A 16,883-nucleotide genomic window follows, 5' to 3' on the forward strand; every position below is an offset into this window, starting at 1 on the left:
TCCTCTAAGTGGGAAATGAATCCTCTTCCCCATCCTAATCCCAGAGGTGGGAGAAGTCTGCAACATCTCCGGGCTCAGACCAAATGGCAATACTTGGATTGCAACCAAATGATCACTGTAGAGTAGTTCCAAGCAGCAAGAGATCACATCCAGATTCTCATGGAGACCACTGTAGGGTGCAGAGTAACGGCATGAAAGCAATCAAACCTTGTATAAATAATGTTTCTTGCCTTTTTTTTTTTTTTTTTTTTAATTAAATCCAGTGTCTCAAAAACTTGTGAAAATGTGTTTAAAAAGGTCAGGGAGCCTGCCACGCTTTTTTGCTCACTAGGACTATCCTATTTGTACCTTCTGACACCAAGAGATAGTGTAATAGCCTCTTTTGCACAGGCCCTATCATTTTATCTCTGTCCTGTAACTGTACCTCTCTAGAGGAAAAACAATCGGGGAAAAAGGAAAGGCATTTCTGCTAGTGAGAAGAGAATGCAAATCAAAAGCAAACTGGAAAGCAAGAGCAAATATTAAGGGTGGGATGAGAGACTGGAGTGGATGCTGCTTAAGAAATCTGGCTGAGTATGCTTTGGTTTGGGGGACTGAAGAAGCAGCTGGGCATTTAAAGTGCAATCACATTGGTAATAAATGATCATCCCTTTCTTCTGACTCTTCCCCCAGCTGATCATCCCCCACACCACGATACGCAGCAGGCACATTTCGGGGTTTAGAACGGCACACAAAGTCACAACCATCCTGTAGAGAGAGAAGCAAAGGAAGGAAATGATAATTTGGAATAACCAACTTTAGTTTGAGGCAAAATGTACCCGTGGGCTAAGAATGTGGCAAGAACTAGGTTTCTTCACGGATGATGAGAAAACCTAGATGCTCTAAGCATCAGCCTGAATTGAATTTGGGGCCAACCGGAGAAAAATTCTAATCACGTCTCATCTCGCCATCTAGGCCCCTGCAAAGCTTTCTCAGATGCCTAAATCTAAGCAACGGTGTTGTTCTCCCAGCCACGTCTTTGGCAAAGGCCAGCCACTAAGATGCTATGCTACTTACTGCTTTGTGCTAGGGCCAGCAGGTACTTTGTACTGGGTTTGCTGGGGCTTTTGTAGTTTTAGCACCCAAAGTCCTGTGTCTCGAGAGATCCCTCAGTGTGGGTAAACCGAGATGGCTGGTGACTCAATCTTGTATGCAGGCTACAGACTCAGCCAGCAGTCCTGTTACTTACTGCTACCAGGTTGCCAAGATCTTGCCAGAAGGCGAGGTGAGGAAACTGCTCCATTCCCTTGGCTCCCACCACCAGTCGCTGGTATAGGAACCCCCCGATGACGTAGACTGCGATCAGTGATGCAAACCTGTTGAGGAATAAAGACCTCTCTGCTTAAAGACCAAGGAAGAGTAAAACTTCAATAATAAAGATGATCTTTGTATTCACTAGCTGTTTCCTAGGCTGTATTCTGTAAAAATGGGGAAAAAAGGGGGGGAGAGGGAGGGTTAGCTGCTTTAAAAAGCCAATTAACATTGTCTAAAAGCAAAAGGCTCAGAAAAAACAAGACCCTCGTGTATGACTCTCACCTAAAGCCAAGAATAGTTACAGATCTACAGTTCCATTTCTCCCAAAGTTCTAATAGTCTAATGGGATAGATTTAAGAAGAGTCCGGTCCTCCTGTAGGGGGATAAAAAGCACCTCCAAATGCAAATACTTATTAGGTGTGAAACATTACATCTCGTTTTGAAAAAAACTTGCATAGTCAAGAGTTTAAAGAGGATTTTCATGCGAAGCTCCCCGCCCACCCCCCCCCCCCCGCCCCCCAACACAATTTGTATCTAAATAGCACCAAGGAATTGAGTTGAGAGGAGAAAAAAAAGGACTGTTTGGACTGATAGAGGAAAAAGCACTCACGTGACTAGTAAGATAGAACCCACACTGAGGCGGGAGATCTCCGGGGCACAGGCCAGGCTGCTGTCCATCTCGAAGAGGTAGAAACAATCTTGGACTTTGCCTCGCTCCTCAGACACAGGGTTAAAATTGTCCTGATGACGAAAGGCCAGAACGCAACAGTTATGTGGTGAACGGTTTCCTTTGGGCTCTTATTAAAAAAAGAAAAAAACCCACAAGCCAAAAAAAACAGTTGCTTTCTCTTGGTTCAATAACCTATTTTCCACATATAATGGAAGACAAGGTGTCTGTGATGCAGGGCGACACCAGACTTCTGATCCATCCCAGTGTTATCTCGTCCCCTCTGGAGACTCTCCCACCTTGGGTCAGTCCTTGCATGTGCTCTCTAGGCCCGTGTGCCCCAGGACGCCTCACCGCTAGGGTGTGTCGATTGCAGGAGATCATCACCACTGCACGACGCTGCTCCATGCCACAGTGTCTGTCGTATTCATCACCCCCTTTATAGGTCAGCATGATCCAATTACCTGAGAGAGACAAGGAAAATGGAGCTTTGGGGTGGGGGGAAAGCAGAGGCAGGCCTAGGTACTATGGTAGAAAGGAATTGAGAAGTTCAATGAAACTGGTTTTAATTCAAATAATCCTTATCAGTATGGGTTCTGTATACCAAATACCAAGCTAAAACTGGCTTCTTTGTAACAGCTTTGTGTTCCCTTAAGACAACTGAGATCCAGATATTCATATGATAATCTTAATTTTCCACAATAAAAGGCAGGCAATTGATAGTGAAAAAACAATTATGACCCACACTGTGACAATGATTCACATTTTCGGAACACCTGCTAACATCGAAAGAAGAGGTTCCATAAAATTACTAGCTGGCAGAGGAATGCCTACGATTTAAAATTAGCCACAGATAAATTCAAAGTGGATGACTGAAAAAAATTTTAATGTTTACTTATTTTTGAGAGAGAGAGAGAGAGAGAGAGAGAGAGAGAGGGAGAGAGCAGGGGAAGGGCATAGAGAGAGGGAGACACAGACTCTGAAGCAGGCTCCAGGGTCTGAGCTGTCAGCACAGAGCCCGATGTGGGGGTCGCAATTCCTAAATGGCGAGACCATGACCTGAGCAGAAGTTGGACACTTAACTGACTGAGTCACCCAGGCACCCCTCAAAGTGGATGATTTTTAAGACTGGGAGCCATTTATTCTTTATTTTTTATTTTTTTTTCAATGTTTACTCATTTTTGAGAGAGCGTGCACGCCCACAAGCAGGGGAGGGACAGAGAGACAGGGAGACACAGACACTAAAGCAGGCTCCAGGCTCTGAGTTACCAACCCAGAGCCCGTGAGATCATGACCTGAGCTGAAGTCGGATGATTAACCTGCTGAGCCACCCAGGTCCCCCCGTTTTTATTTTTTAAAGCTTATTTATTTATTTTGAGAGAGAAAGAGAGCGCAAGGCACGGAGGGGCAGACAGAGAGAATCCCAAGCAGGGTCGGCACTGTCAGAGCAGACCCCTATGCCGGGCTCGAATTCATGAACTGTGAGATCATGTCCTGACCCGAAATCAAGAGTCGGACACTGAACTGACGGAGCCACCTGGACACGCTGCCATTTCTTCTTTAATGTTTACCACATTCAAATTGCTTTTGCAAAATATCCTTTGGTTTACCGGGTGAACAAGGCAAAAGATTCCGCTTCCAATTTTACATACAAAAAACACAGTAAGATGAAATGATTCTTCCAAGTCACAGGACAAGTAAACATAAGCTGGGTCAAAAACCCAGTCTTCCAACCCCGAGCCCTAAACTCTCGATGTCGTTTTATTATATTACTGATAGGAGCAAATGCCTACACTGGAAAATACAGTCATCCACTTAAAGGAGGGAATCAGACTACAGGTGCTCAAAGAGTCCTTTTGGCAATAATGATTTTAGGACTTATGAGAAACATAACCACCACACCACAAGTTGGTGGGGAAGTTTTTGTAGACTGGTTTGCAAAAAAGCTTAACTTAATCTCTTAAAATTTAACTGGCAGAGATGGACTATTTCAATGCGAAATGGTCACGGTTGGTATTTTCATGACTAGCATGAAAAATGCATTAAGCTACAGAATCCCAGCTAGATTCTTCTTTCTGCCGAAGCTTTTCATTAACTTTAAAACAAGCACACAGAGGTCCTGAGCCATGGCTCCAGAGGAGCTGGGGAACTAGGTATCCTGTGGTTTACAGTCTCAGGTGAGCTGAAGCCCACATGCCATAGGATGCTCCAAAGACACTGAGAAAGGCTGACGTATACAGGACTGTCAGAGGGATTGACTTGGGATCAATCAATCAACAGGGAGACTCTTACTTCCATTGAAGATGTGGGTCTCGTTGAGTCTCCCTACCACTGTCTCCTTGCCGTTACTTTTGTTGATCTGCACCAGGCCTGCCCCAGAGGTACGGTTGCCAGCTTCTCGGCACACCCTGAACATGTAGATATATGTATCTGGGCCCTGGCCCACAGTGCTCTCAAAGCTGCAAGGAGAAGCGTGGAGAAAGAAGGAAGAGGAGAGTTACTGGCTATCAGCCTTAGGACAAGCGGCCTCTCTTCCTTTAACACCCGTCCCCCGAAAGTGTGATCCATTTATTTATTTGATGTCACAACTAAACATAATAGTGAATAACATTCGTCGCATCATGCGATATCCATGAATCATGAGATATCCACGTAAGAGTGAATCATATTTACTGAATCATGAGACAATCCTAATTGTTGATGATGACTGATTAAGACACAACACTCAAGACACCTAGATATTCTAGAACACCTGTTCTAGATTATGCTGAAGTGTTAGTTGCTATTTCCCTGCGAATAAGGATCTGTGTTCACAGGAAGTATCCCTTGTCCCTTGAAGATCATTTCCAGATTTATATACCTGAAGATTCCTAACAGTTAAGATGATGTGTGTAGGCCTCAATGTTCATCTGATTCTTCTCAAGTCCCACTAAATGGAGGTATCAAATAATGCTTTTTAATTCCTACAAGTTGGTCTCTTGGATCCAGTCTCGGAAATAGCTACCCTTCTGCATAAGAGAACTCCACATTGCTAGTAAAAACTGGGCTGAGAATTTGCTCTATATCATAAAAAAAAAAGGCAAGCTATCATGGCCAAATAAGACCAATACTACTGAAGTTCAAGTTAGAACCGTCTCCCAGAGGAGGTTCTTATACACGTATTCCCTCCGTACAGAGTAGTAATATGAGAATAACGTCAGTAAGTGGAGGAAAAGACCCTTTACCTTTTGTTATACAGTGGTTGCAGCCTCTTCAGTAGAGCCAACTCTGTCTCTGACTCTCTACCCTTGTCTCCCACCAGGTCACAGGTTTTTTCTTCTGTCTGCCAGGATTCTCTTACTGCCACAGCCAGGAGCAGTGGCAGGAGCAGTCCAGTCCTCCAGCAGCTGCAGAAGGGGAACATCCTTTTGGGAGACGTTGCGTGTGTGTTGAGGAAGCGGGGTAGGATCAGGAAAGAAGGGAGAGAGAGATAAAACACAGCAACGTGCAATAAGCGAATGTGTTTTTGTTTTTACCGTTTTATCTCCCGTCCGTCACTTATTTTACGCTAGTCAGTCTTCCTCCTTACCAGGAAGTTGGGGTTCATTTTCTCGTGTCTGCTTCAAGCTTTTGGCTTTCACCCATTATTTTTTCCTGTCCTTTAATGTTCAGAATTGGATTCTTAATCTCTAGGTTTTTTTTCTTTTTAAAACTTATTTTGCAAGTCTTTTCCTAGCAGACTCTCTTGCCTGACACCGTTGCTCACCTCCTGTCCTGCCTGGGTGCCTTCAGGAAAGGGGCACACTGTGTGCTCAGCAAAGAGGACGGCACTGGCCTTGGTGAAGAGTCAGTGTCTACGGATGGTTGCTGATGATTTCGGCATAGGTGTGCCCTACAACAGGAATGTCTCAATTTCCGAGGCGATTTACCAACTCCTCAGCTCTACGGAGAAAAGCGTATTTTCCATCCTAGAAACTGTCAGAAGGACCAACCAATGGCCTAGGAAATACCTAGCTGACACCAAGGAATGGTAGTGGGATTCTTCAGAATGTCCAAGATTCTCTGGCACATGCAACAAATAGTACATCTTAATATCTTTGTGCCAAGAGCACCTGTAATAGGAAACTCATACAGACATGTAGCTTTCTGTGTCATTCACAGGTGAGTCCTTCACAACAAACTCTGGGGGTGCGAAGAGTTGGAAAGGAAAGAACAAAAAGGAATTACTTAATTATGACAACTTGGGTGGAGACATCCTTGCTTCTTTACGCTTTTGTGAAAAGTTACATTGCGGTATCTCATATTTAAAGTTTAATACTTTAATACAGTTCATAAAAGCTGCTTCAGGGGCATCTGGGTGGCTCAGCTGGGCTCAACTCTTGCTATCGGCTCAGGTCATGATCTTGCGGTCATGAGATGGAACCCCCACGTCGGGCTCTGCATTGAATACGGAGCCCGCTTGGGATTTTTGCTCTCTCAAAATAAACAAAAATTAAAAAAAAACAAAAAGAAAAACAAATAACAAACCTGCTTCAACCTGTGACCCACCCTAAGAGAACACTCAAATTTTCACTTAACACTTGATAAAGTTCACTTGAAAGTTATTGAGAAAGATGTAAAACAAAGAAAGAGACTCGAACACTTTGGGCCCTAACTTCTCCTATCAGTAGTCAGGAGCATCCACCAGTCTTCGTTCATATTTGCCCTAAGAATGATGAATGGAGATAAACACAGCCACAGCACCTAAACCTTGACATTTATCTACTTTGATGTCTCAGGTCTGAAAAAATATTTGGTCACTCAAACTATAGGAAGAAGAAAATTCATGAGGTCAGAGACAGAGTGGTTTGAAGAAGTCTTCCAAAACCCACCTCAGGCTCTACATGTCACAAATCCCAAGAGTTTCTAAATGTCCAGGACAGTTGTCTTTGTATCCTCCAAATTGCTGGCAATTCTTGGGAATCACTAAGTCACTTTCCAATTCACCTGTTCCTTGTACTGTTCTAGGAATGGAAACACATGGCTCCATTTCCCAGACGCCTTTTCTCTAATCCATCCCCACACCCAAGGACATTCTGATTTACCCTTGCAGAAGACTTCACTCTGGTATCCATTCTTAGCTGATGATCATTCAGGCCACTGCTACTTGTTAATTTCATAACTCTCACTGTTATGGTACAAAGATTGAATTCTTCCAAACTTTCCTCACGTATAACAGCATGCTTCCATACCACAAGTCTAAACTTTGGTTAATACGCTAGGCAGGATTTAATGGGTACTAAGAAGTTTAAAAACAGGAAAATGGAAGCTCTGAGCCCTGAATTTTCTCTGCTCCCCTAAACCAACTTACATCTGGCCTTGTGTTCTCCACGTTCCACTAGGGCAACAACAAATGCTGGGGAAGTTGTCTTGTCTCTCTGACTCTGTACTATTTCCAACATCAATTCACTGTAGTAATATTAATAAAATGTTTCCATAGAATAATTATCACCAGCCATAAAGTCTGAGGCCCCATACACATTTAAAGCACCAATAGGAAACTTAATAGAGTGCCTGCCTTCTACTGTTAAAGGCACTTATCATGCATTAACTAATTAGTCCTTACAAAAACTCTACGCAGTGAATACAATTGTTGTCTTTATTTTACAGATGAAAAAGCTGAGGCACAGTTAGTGGATGGACCAGAAAAGTCTAACTCCAGAGCTCACGGTCTACACTGGACCACACGTTCATGTTACCTCCTTTCACATTAGTTTTCTGGGGATCTTAGTCGGCAGCCAAAGCTCTGCTTTCTTTCTGACAAAGCAGGGGGAAGTGACTCCTCACACAGTTCAGAGGTTGGAATAAAGAACTCAAACCTCAGACTCCTGCCTTCCCTAAATTCATTGCTCAGCACACTATGTGACCAGCTGAGTTCTTAAAAAAAAAAAAAAACTATTAATAAGAGACTCTTTTCATGGGACTGATTGAACATGCCATTTTCCGTATATGGTCTCAGGATCTAACTTAAAATTTCAACATTCTGGACTTTTGAGATTTTTTTTTTTTCCCCCAGGACCAGTTTTCTGGAGGGATGCTCACACAGAAGGCTGTGTCCTTTGGCCTAAGAATCAGTTCCTTATTTGTTAACAGTTAATGATTTCTTTTCCCAAATTAGAACAAAGAATAGGATGAAGGGTTAAACACCCTGAGGTCTGCAATAGTTGAGTTGAACTCTCTTTCATTTGCTTATTGGTTTAAGAAGTTAGGAGGTCAAACTTACATTATTCTCTTTTCTGTGTAAGGTTTATCTGTATGTTTGAACTGCTTCTTTTGATTCAGTGGCAAATGCTCTAAGTGTTTTTAATCTAGATCATATTTTGGCAATCTTCACAACCCAGAAGAGCAGGTATGATTTCTCTCATTTTACAGATGAGGAAACTGATGCTTACAGAGGTTAAATGATTTGCCCTAGGCTGTCCAAGTATTAAACATGTATGAAATTAGTGGGACAACCTGGAGGATTCATGGCACAAAGCTACTTGCTGGCAATTTTCTGGAAAGTACAGAGGGGCCAAAGTTTGTTAGGAAGAGTATAAAATCCAAGGGCTGCGTAGTTCCCTTTGAATGTGCTACAATTAGATTCTTGAGGCGCCATAGTTTGTCTAGAGACTTTGGAAATAAAGAGTAGGACTTTTAAGATTTTGAAAAATCCCCTTCAATTGTCCTGTTCTGGGACAGATCTATTTCGGTAATGCAAAAAAAAAAAAAAAAAAAAAAAAAAAAAAATCTCTTTAATGGGATGTTCCAATGACGGAGGCAGGAATTGGGAAGCAGTTCACATCGCTGGGGCTCTGTCCCACTCTTTCCCACCCCTCAAGACTAGCCACGAGCATTTTCCACTTTTCAGTGGAATTTCTACTTTCTGCTCTCTGGCTCACTCCCGAGGTAGCAGCCCTTATCGCCTGTCTCCAGCAGCCTACACCGTTGGAAGAGCGAACCTAATTAGCTAAAAGGCCCAACGCTGCAAAGCCTTAGAGAAGTAGCTCTGTGTCCCAAGAGCGGAAGCTCCCTACAAAGCGAAACACTAGATAAGCCCTCCATGAGCTTCTCCGTATCACACACGGATCCCCTTCAAACTTCTTCCAGGGTTCTAGAAATTCTCGTTCCGTCTTCGTCTCCTGACTTTCCAATCGCTTAGGGCCGTATCCTCTCCAAATGATGCCACTTTGACTTCCTTCTCGATGCAGGCCAAAAATTCCTTCCACAGGTAGCCAGTAATCCCTCAAACGACTCCATACCTAGGGTCCTTCCTTTCTCTGCTTTCCAATACCCGTCAATTCCCTCTCGGGTCTGGGTAGGTCTTTTCTCCCTCGCTCCCTTCGGGACTCGTAACTCCCTGCCCTCACGCCTGCGCCTGCGCCTGCGCCTCCACGCTGCCCTAGGGCTCCTTAGCTGCATTTTGGGCTAGAACCTTGGCCAAAGCTGACTTCGGGATCCCAGCCCCTGTCACGGACGCCGAGGTGTGAGCGCTCTCCAGCTCCTCTCCTCCTCCACGCCCCTCATACTCACGTGTCACGGGCAAAGGGAGTAGCCAAGGCGCAGAATCCCCGGCTGAATACCTGCCTGGGGCTGGGAGACAGGGCCAGCGAGGGGCCAGCCGCAGACCCCCGACCCACAACTCGTGTCAAAGGCCAGCCTTCCCCAAGACGCCTCGCTGTGCACCACTCCGGGAACCGGAAACAGGAAGCACCAGGCGTCCTCTGGGCAACTGCTCCTCCCACTAGACCCCGCGGCATGTGACCACAGAACCATTTCGCCCCTTTCCCCTTCCCGGTCTCCCGGCGGATCCCAGACTCTGATTGGCCAGGATCCGGGCATTTAGCTCCGCCCTTGTCTTATCAACTCCAATCCCCATAGAGATTTTCAAGTTGGGTTCCACCTTTTCGGGTCGCCTTTCTACCAATGGGGCCCCAGAATCCCGCCTCCCGGCCTCTCGGCTCGCGGAGTCACGCGCGGTCACGCGGGGTCACGCGCGGTCACGCGCCAGGCCCGCTCCCCGGTAGGTCCCCAAGCGGACCGTACGTAAGAGCGGGCGGCGGAAGCGGAAATATGGGGAGGGGGCTGTCGGCCAGGCCTCAGTGGGAGCTGTAGTTCTCACCGCAGGTTTCTTCCTCTTCGCGCTTCCCCAGCTCGCTTGCCGCCTGCGGGAGGCGCTGTTTCGCCGTCTGCCGGCCCCGAGTCGCGTTGTCTCCAAGCCCGGCACCTAGAAGACAGTGGACAGCGACTGGGTCGTGGTAGTCCTGGCATTCTTTACGACACCTTTGTTCTTTATTTCCTTTCTACAGCTTAGTACCTTGGGGTCTGTTGTTACCGATACTGTTTTTGTTAACAGTGTCATCCCGGTGTCGTGGCGTTTTGCGTGGAACACCGCAACCAGTTCAGTTCGCCAAGAGATCTCTTGGCATTTTGCGGTCTCGTGGCCCTTTGCGTGATGAGCATTCTGTAACCAGTTCTGTTCTCCAACCTGTCCCGCGTTTCTGGTGTCCTGGGGAAAGAGCAGGTCAATGTTAGTCTTTGTGCCTTTGCCAAGATCCTCTGTGGTTTCCCTCGTGTCTGTCTTATTCGTCGCTGGGGAGGTCCTGCGCGTTCCTAGAACGTGGTTCAAATGCTGTTTGCTCCGGTGGTGTCCCGGCTCGACTCTCTTCGGAATAAGTAACTCCTTCTAAATGCACACTTGTTGCCCATCCCCGGTTTTAGCGCGTTTTCATGCCGCTGTGACTCCTACGTGGCTTTTGTATGTGTCCCTCCCCCTCCCATCTTTGCGGATAGAGACTGGATTTTGATTCGTCATTCTCCTCGCCAGAGTTAGCACAATGTTTTGAATCCAATAGTAATAGAAGCTAATACGTGTATAGTTCTGCAGTGCCGGCACTGTTGTCCGTGCTTGAAGTGGATACTGATTCGCTTAGTCTTCACAAGTAACCTTGAATTTTAAAGCTCCTAGAGGCTAAGTAACCTACTCTGGGTCCCGCAGCTATTTAAGTTACGGTGTCAGTATTTAGTTCCCATAATTTAGGCATTAATTAGATATGCATATAGTCTTCAGAGTCCACGCTCTCAAGCAGTACATTGAGTGTGTAGGATTCTGTTTGTTTATTAATTGGTGCATTCAGTTCAGGCAAGGTGGGTTGGGTTCAGGTGTGTTCTCAAAAAAAATAAAATTAAAAAATTAAAAAAAAATTTTTTTAACGTTTATTTATTTTTGAGACAGAGCGAGACAGAGCATGAACAGGGGAGGGTCAGAGAGAGGGAGACACAGAATCTGAAACAGGCTCCAGGCTCTGAGCTGTCAGCACAGAGCCCGACGCGGGGCTCGAACTCACGGACTGCGAGATCATGACCTGAGCGGAAGTCGGCCGCTTAACCGACTGAGCCACCCAGGTGCCCCCCAAATTTTTTAACAATAAAAGTAATTTGTAATCAGAAAATACAGAGAACATGTTCTCCATTTCCTTTTTAAAAAAGATTTAATATCCTCAAATGTTTCTCCATATCACTAACTTTATAAATAAACGTTTTAATGGTTGCGTAATACTTAGGTGTATGGATTGCTGCTTGAGCAAGTCCATTAGAATTAGGTATTTATTTCTATTGAATTGCTTTTATCAGTTCATTCAACAAATATTTACTGAGCAATATACTGTTACAGATTTGGGGGGTGCGGGGTGGGGGAGACAAAAATCCCTTTTACAATAAGCTTTCATTCTGGAACTGATGTTCATTTGTTGGTGAATTCAGAAATCTTGCCTCTTGGTCATTGCCTAGGGCCGCATTGGACTGGAGGGAGGGAAGGGTGCATGTTGGAAGTCACAAAAGGTCCAGCAATGCAGCTGAGTAGGGTGAATAACTTGTCTTCTGTAGGAGTGAGAAGGAGGGAGAGACTTCCCTTTCCCTCCACTCACAACTAACCTGGGTTACTTCCCTGCTTCTCATGCTTCAGTGCCCATTGTGGAAACTATCTGTGCCAGGGACAAAAACTGAAATTAGCAGTTCTTTTTTGCCTTTCTGCTCTGCCTGTCTGTAGCCGCATCATTAACAAGGACACCCCCCGGCACGTAATACCCACACCCACACCCCCCTCCCACATACAAGGTAAATTGCTCAGTTTGTTTAGAAAGCAGTCCTTTAGCAGTTTTGTGCTAAAATCAAATGCGCAAAAATACCTCCTGTGTAGTATAAGCAGAAGAAGGAAAGGTACTTGAAAGATCTAGTACCCCTCATCCACGGGGGATATATTCCAAGACCCCTAGAAACTGCAAATAGTACTGAAGCCTGTGTTTTTTCTTATACATACATACCTATGATAAAGTTTTTATAAGCGAGGCACAGTGAAAGAGCGGACCTACGCCGGCCGACTCCATCTTGTTCTGTGTCCTCCACCTTGAGTGACTATGTCCCCGACATGCCCCCTTTCCGGGAAAATTGCAGAACCACGCCTCCTCCCCTTGAGTAACCTCCCGCTCACCCGTTCAAACTTCCGAATCAAAACACGCCCTGCGACCTGCGTAACAGGACTCCGACCCTTCCCCAGCCAATCGGCTGAGGCCGCAGCCATTACCTCACCAACTGCCCCTAGACCCCTATAAAACCTTTGTGCTTTTGAAACTCGCTCTCTCTCTCCGGTATCTCACCGCTGTGTTGGTGCAGGTAGGAGATTGAGCTTGAGCTAGCTCGAATAAAGGCTCTTTGCTTTTGCATCAGACTCGGCTCCCTGGTGGTCTTTGGGGATCATGAATTCTGGGCATAACAACAGTACGACACTAACAACAATAACTAATAATAAATTAGAGCAGTTATAACAACATATGAATGTGGTCCCTGTCAAAATATCTTACCTGACTGTACTCACCCTTCCTCTTGTGATGGTGTGAGATAACATGCCTACATGATGAGACGGAGTGAGGTCAATGACATATATATTGTGATTTGATGATAGATTACTACTGACCTTTTGCTGATAAGTCAAAAGAGGATCATTTGCTTCCAGGATGTGGTTGACCTTGAGTAACTGAAGCCATAGAAAGCGAAACCATGGGTTAGGGGAGACCACTGTATTCTGAATTCTTCCTTCAATTTGTTGCTTTGAGAATTCTCCCGGGTGTGATTTTTGTTAAATCTGAGCTGGAAGCTTGGTTGGGAATGGCTTTTTAAAATCTCTCAACAGCTTCCTTCAGTTATGAGTTTTGCGTTACATGTGTTGCTCTGGTTTCACTATCAAATAAATCCTACCTGCTCACAATTTTCTGATCTACTCAGGGATTTTTTTTTTTTTTTAAGTTTATTTATTTATTTTGAGAGATAGAGAGCCGGGAAAGGGCACAGAGAGAGGGCTCCCAACCCTCTCCCAACCATGAGGTTTGAACTCCACGCTGTCAGCGCAGAGCCTAACACGGGGCTCAAACCCACGAACTGTGAGATCATGACCTGAGTTGAAACCAAGAGTTGGACGCTTAACTGACTGAGCTACCCAAGTGCACTTGCTCAGGGATCTTTGAAATTCGTTTGGTAGTTTCTCAGTCCTGATATGCATGTATTCGACTTGCCATCTTGAACTAGATTTCAGTTTTGAATTTTTATTGATGACTTCTTTTTAAAATATTTAACATATTTCAAGGACTCAGTGTATTTTTTTGGCTTTGGTAATTTGCATTCTTTTTTTTTTTTAAAGTGTTTATTTATTTTTGGGAGAGAGAGGGGCAGAGAGGGAGAGAATCGCAAGCAGGCTCTGCTGCACTGTCAGTACAGAGCCCTATTCGGGGCTCAAACCCATAAACTTGAACCGGGGGATTATGACCTGAGCCGAAGTCAAGAGTCAGAAGCTTAACCAACTAAGCCAGCCAGGTGCCCCTTGTTTTAGAACTCTTGTATTCCCTTTACCCGGATTTGCCAGTCCTTTACAAGTTGCCCCGTTTGCTTTATTAGTCTCCTCCCACCCCACACTAGTTTATTTTGAACAATTTGAAAGTTCCCTATTACCATTACGCACATCAGTGTGTATTTCCTCAGAATAAAGACATTCTTTTACCTTATCACTGTGTAATTGTCAAAATTAGACACTGTACCATTGATACAATATTATTACCTAATCCATGGTCCATATTCACATTTCATCCATTGTCCCAGGAAATATGCTTTATAATTATTTCCCATTCCCCAACCACAGAAACCAAGCAGGGGTCACACGGTGAGGTTAGTTGTCATTTTTACCTTATTTGCCCGTGAAATTTTGAAACGTACATGTTACTTAAATTGTAGAGTGTCTCTTATTTTGGGTATGTCTGATGTTTCCTGATGATTATATTTAGGAATGAATTTTTTCAGTAGGGCTAAGAGACAAGTGATGTGTTCTTGTATCAGTTGGGATCCAATTGGAAGACAGATACCACACCAGTGATTTTAAGGAAACAATTAATGTAGACTGGTTTTCTAGTAAATCATTACTAAGAGGAGGCAAACAAGGACTCGAAGTTATAGAAATTACACAGAAGTAGCAACTACAGGATGCAGCTACTACTTCTGGGCTGAAGAAGAGTTAAGGAAGTACCTTAGAAACTTAAAGGAAGTGCTCCCTTCCCCAACCACAAGGTAGAGATTCAGACCTCTGAAGAGAGGGTGTGGTTCCTGCCGCAGAATGTGCAGCCCACTGATAAGGTAACAGATAAATTGCTGGAGGGCGTGGGTTGATTTTGAGCTGGTAGTGGGAGCCTCTTTATGGTGGCTCCTTTGTCATTTTGACAGGTCCCATCATTGTTTGAGCCAATTCTTTGCTTTTGGGTACACAGATATTCCATGTTTATCTTGTGTTTTAATTACCTTAGAATCAATCGTTTCTTCAAGGCAGACTTGTTCCATTTAGTGGAGAATGGTATTGAGAAAGCAAGATGTGTTTCTTGCTACTTATGGTGACTGCTTTAATGCCCCTTAGCAGACACAGGAAATCAATGTATCTTTCCAAGAGTGAGCAACCAGGCTCCCATCGTACTCAATATATTTCACCTTTGTTCACGCATAAGGAAACACAGAAAGTAGTTTAAAATTTTTTTTTAATGTTTGTTTATTTTTGAGAGAGAACGCGCGCGCGCGCACACACACACACACACACACACGGGCGCGCGCATGAGCAGGGGAGGGGCAGAGAAAGAGAGAGAGGGAGACCAGGCTCCAGCAGAACCCAACATGAGGTTTGAACCCAGGAACTGTGAGATCATGACCTGAGCCAAGGTCAGATGCCTAACAGACCGAGCCACCCAGGCACCCTGCAGAAAGTAGTTTCATAACCGATAAACCATACTGTTGTATAAAGCAAGCCTACTAATTAGAGTTCAATGTTTGTTTAAAGTTTCATTTTTTTGTTGTTGAGGTAAGTTTTATAAATAATAAAATACACAACTCTTAACTATATAATTCACTAAAAAAACTGTCAGCAAATAAAATTCAGAAGTGGTTTATAAACCACCCAGGAGCAAAGTGATGGTGTCTAATTTTACCATTTCTATTCAACACTGTACTGAAAATCCTAGACAGGACTGGAAAGGGACACAAGGAAATGTTCCTGGGTGACGAAAATCTAAATCTTGATTACAGGGTGGTTACCACTTCAGGTTTCTTTTGTTTACTGTTTGCATGTATCTTTTTCTGTACTTTCCTTTGACCTGTTTGTGTCATCATATCTAAAGTGCGTGTGTTATACACAGCATATAGTTGCGTTTTTTTTGTTTGTTTTTTGCTTTTTTTTTCTCCTTGTGTTACAACCTCTGCCATTTATTTGATGTGTTTAGTCCATTTATGATGAATTCACTTATTGATGTGGTTGGCTTTAGGTCTATCATTTTGCTATTTGTTTACAGTCTGTCTTACATGTTTTATTTCCCTTTGTTTCTTCTTTCCTTTAAAGAAATTCAGGGGAAAAAAGAACACCATCTTTTATATGCACCTATATATTTACCATTTCTGTTCTTCAGTCTTGTAGGTCTAAGTTTTCATCTCGTGACTTTGCTTTTAAGTATGAAGAGCTTCTTCGAGCATTTCTGGTCGCGCTGGACTGCTAAACAGTTCCATTTTCTTTATATAAAAGTGTTTTTTGGGGTTGCCTGAGTGGTTCAGTTGGTTAAGTGTCCAGCTCTTAATTTCTACTCAGGTCATGATCTTGCAGTTCCTGGGATTGAGTCCCAAATCGGCCTGCTTGAGATTCTCTCTCTCCCTTTCTCTCTGCCCCTCCCCTGCTAGTGTGTGCACTCTCTCTCTCAAAATAAATAAACTTAAAAATAAAGAAATTAATGAGGTGCCTGGGTGGCTCATTCGGTTGAGCGACTGACTTTGGCTCAGGTCACGATCTCGCAGTCTGTGAGTTCGAGCTCCGCGTCGGGCTCTGTGCTGACAGCTCAGAGCCTGGAGCCTGCGTCGGATTCTGTGTCTCCTCTCTCTCTGCCCCTCCCTTGCTCATGCTCTGTCTTTCTTTCTCTCTTTCAAAAATAAATTAACATTAAAAAAAATCTTAAAAAAAATGAAGAAAGAAATTAAATTTTTAAAAAAGTCTTTTTTTCTTCTTTATTCTTGATGGATGTATTTGCTGGATATAGAATTCTGGACTGGTAGCAGTATTCACCTCACACCCCAGATTGATTCAGGTATAATTGACATATAACTGTGCAAATTTAAGGTATAAAATGTGATGATTTGACATGTATGTATACTGTGAAATGATTACCATAATAAGTTTAGTTACTATATCCAACACCTCACTTAATTACTTTTATTTTATTCTTTTTTTTTTTGGTGTTAAGAACATTGAACATTTACTCTTAGCATATTTCAAGTATACAGTTCAGCATTCTTAACTGTAATCACTGTGTGGTACATTACATCTCCAGAACTTACTCATCTCATAACTGGACGTTTATAC

General features: G+C 43.8%; 2 protein-coding genes across 6 annotated transcripts in view; one reads left to right on the plus strand and one right to left on the minus strand.

Moving 5' to 3' along the window:
* Nucleotides 1–230: 230 nt before the first annotated feature.
* Nucleotides 231–12,989, minus strand: M6PR (mannose-6-phosphate receptor, cation dependent). 5 transcript variants are annotated; one of them, XM_042945757.1, is made up of 7 exons: nucleotides 12,930–12,989; nucleotides 5,185–5,364; nucleotides 4,253–4,419; nucleotides 2,315–2,424; nucleotides 1,904–2,034; nucleotides 1,229–1,355; nucleotides 231–747 (listed from the first exon to the last, which is right to left on the minus strand). In XM_042945757.1, exons 2-7 carry the CDS (start codon nucleotides 5,361–5,363, stop codon nucleotides 625–627), a joined length of 837 nt encoding a protein of 278 aa, XP_042801691.1. In that variant the 5' UTR covers nucleotide 5,364; nucleotides 12,930–12,989; the 3' UTR covers nucleotides 231–624. The 5 variants fall into 5 exon arrangements, with proteins under 5 accessions (XP_042801691.1, XP_042801689.1, XP_042801688.1 ...); XM_042945755.1 differs by lacking the exon at nucleotides 12,930–12,989 and adding an exon at nucleotides 10,080–10,562; XM_042945754.1 differs by lacking the exon at nucleotides 12,930–12,989 and adding an exon at nucleotides 9,545–9,723.
* Nucleotides 9,967–16,883, plus strand: part of KLRG1 (killer cell lectin like receptor G1) — a 35,068-nt gene continuing 28,151 nt past the window's right edge. Inside the window, exon 1 of the mRNA XM_042945759.1 lies at nucleotides 9,967–9,980. The gene's annotated coding sequence lies outside the window, so the exon portion shown is untranslated. The remainder of the gene's footprint in view (nucleotides 9,981–16,883) is intronic.

This window comes from Panthera leo, chromosome B4 (genome assembly GCF_018350215.1).
Source record: "Panthera leo isolate Ple1 chromosome B4, P.leo_Ple1_pat1.1, whole genome shotgun sequence".
Taxonomy (NCBI): Eukaryota; Metazoa; Chordata; class Mammalia; order Carnivora; family Felidae; genus Panthera; species Panthera leo.

What these genes read in the sequence shown, in the direction of transcription:
- M6PR (XM_042945752.1), bottom strand. Translation starts at nt 9,717, where the DNA reads ATGCCGCGGGGTCTAGTGGGAGGAGCAGTTGCCCAGAGGACGCCTGGT. An exon ending in CAACCACTGTATAACAAAAG is followed by an intron (nt 4,420 to 5,184) that starts GTAAAGGGTCTT and finishes TTCTCCTTGCAG; the next exon opens with CTTTGAGAGCACTGTGGGCC. An exon ending in GCAATCGACACACCCTAGCG is followed by an intron (nt 2,035 to 2,314) that starts GTGAGGCGTCCT and finishes TTTCGTCATCAG; the next exon opens with GACAATTTTAACCCTGTGTC.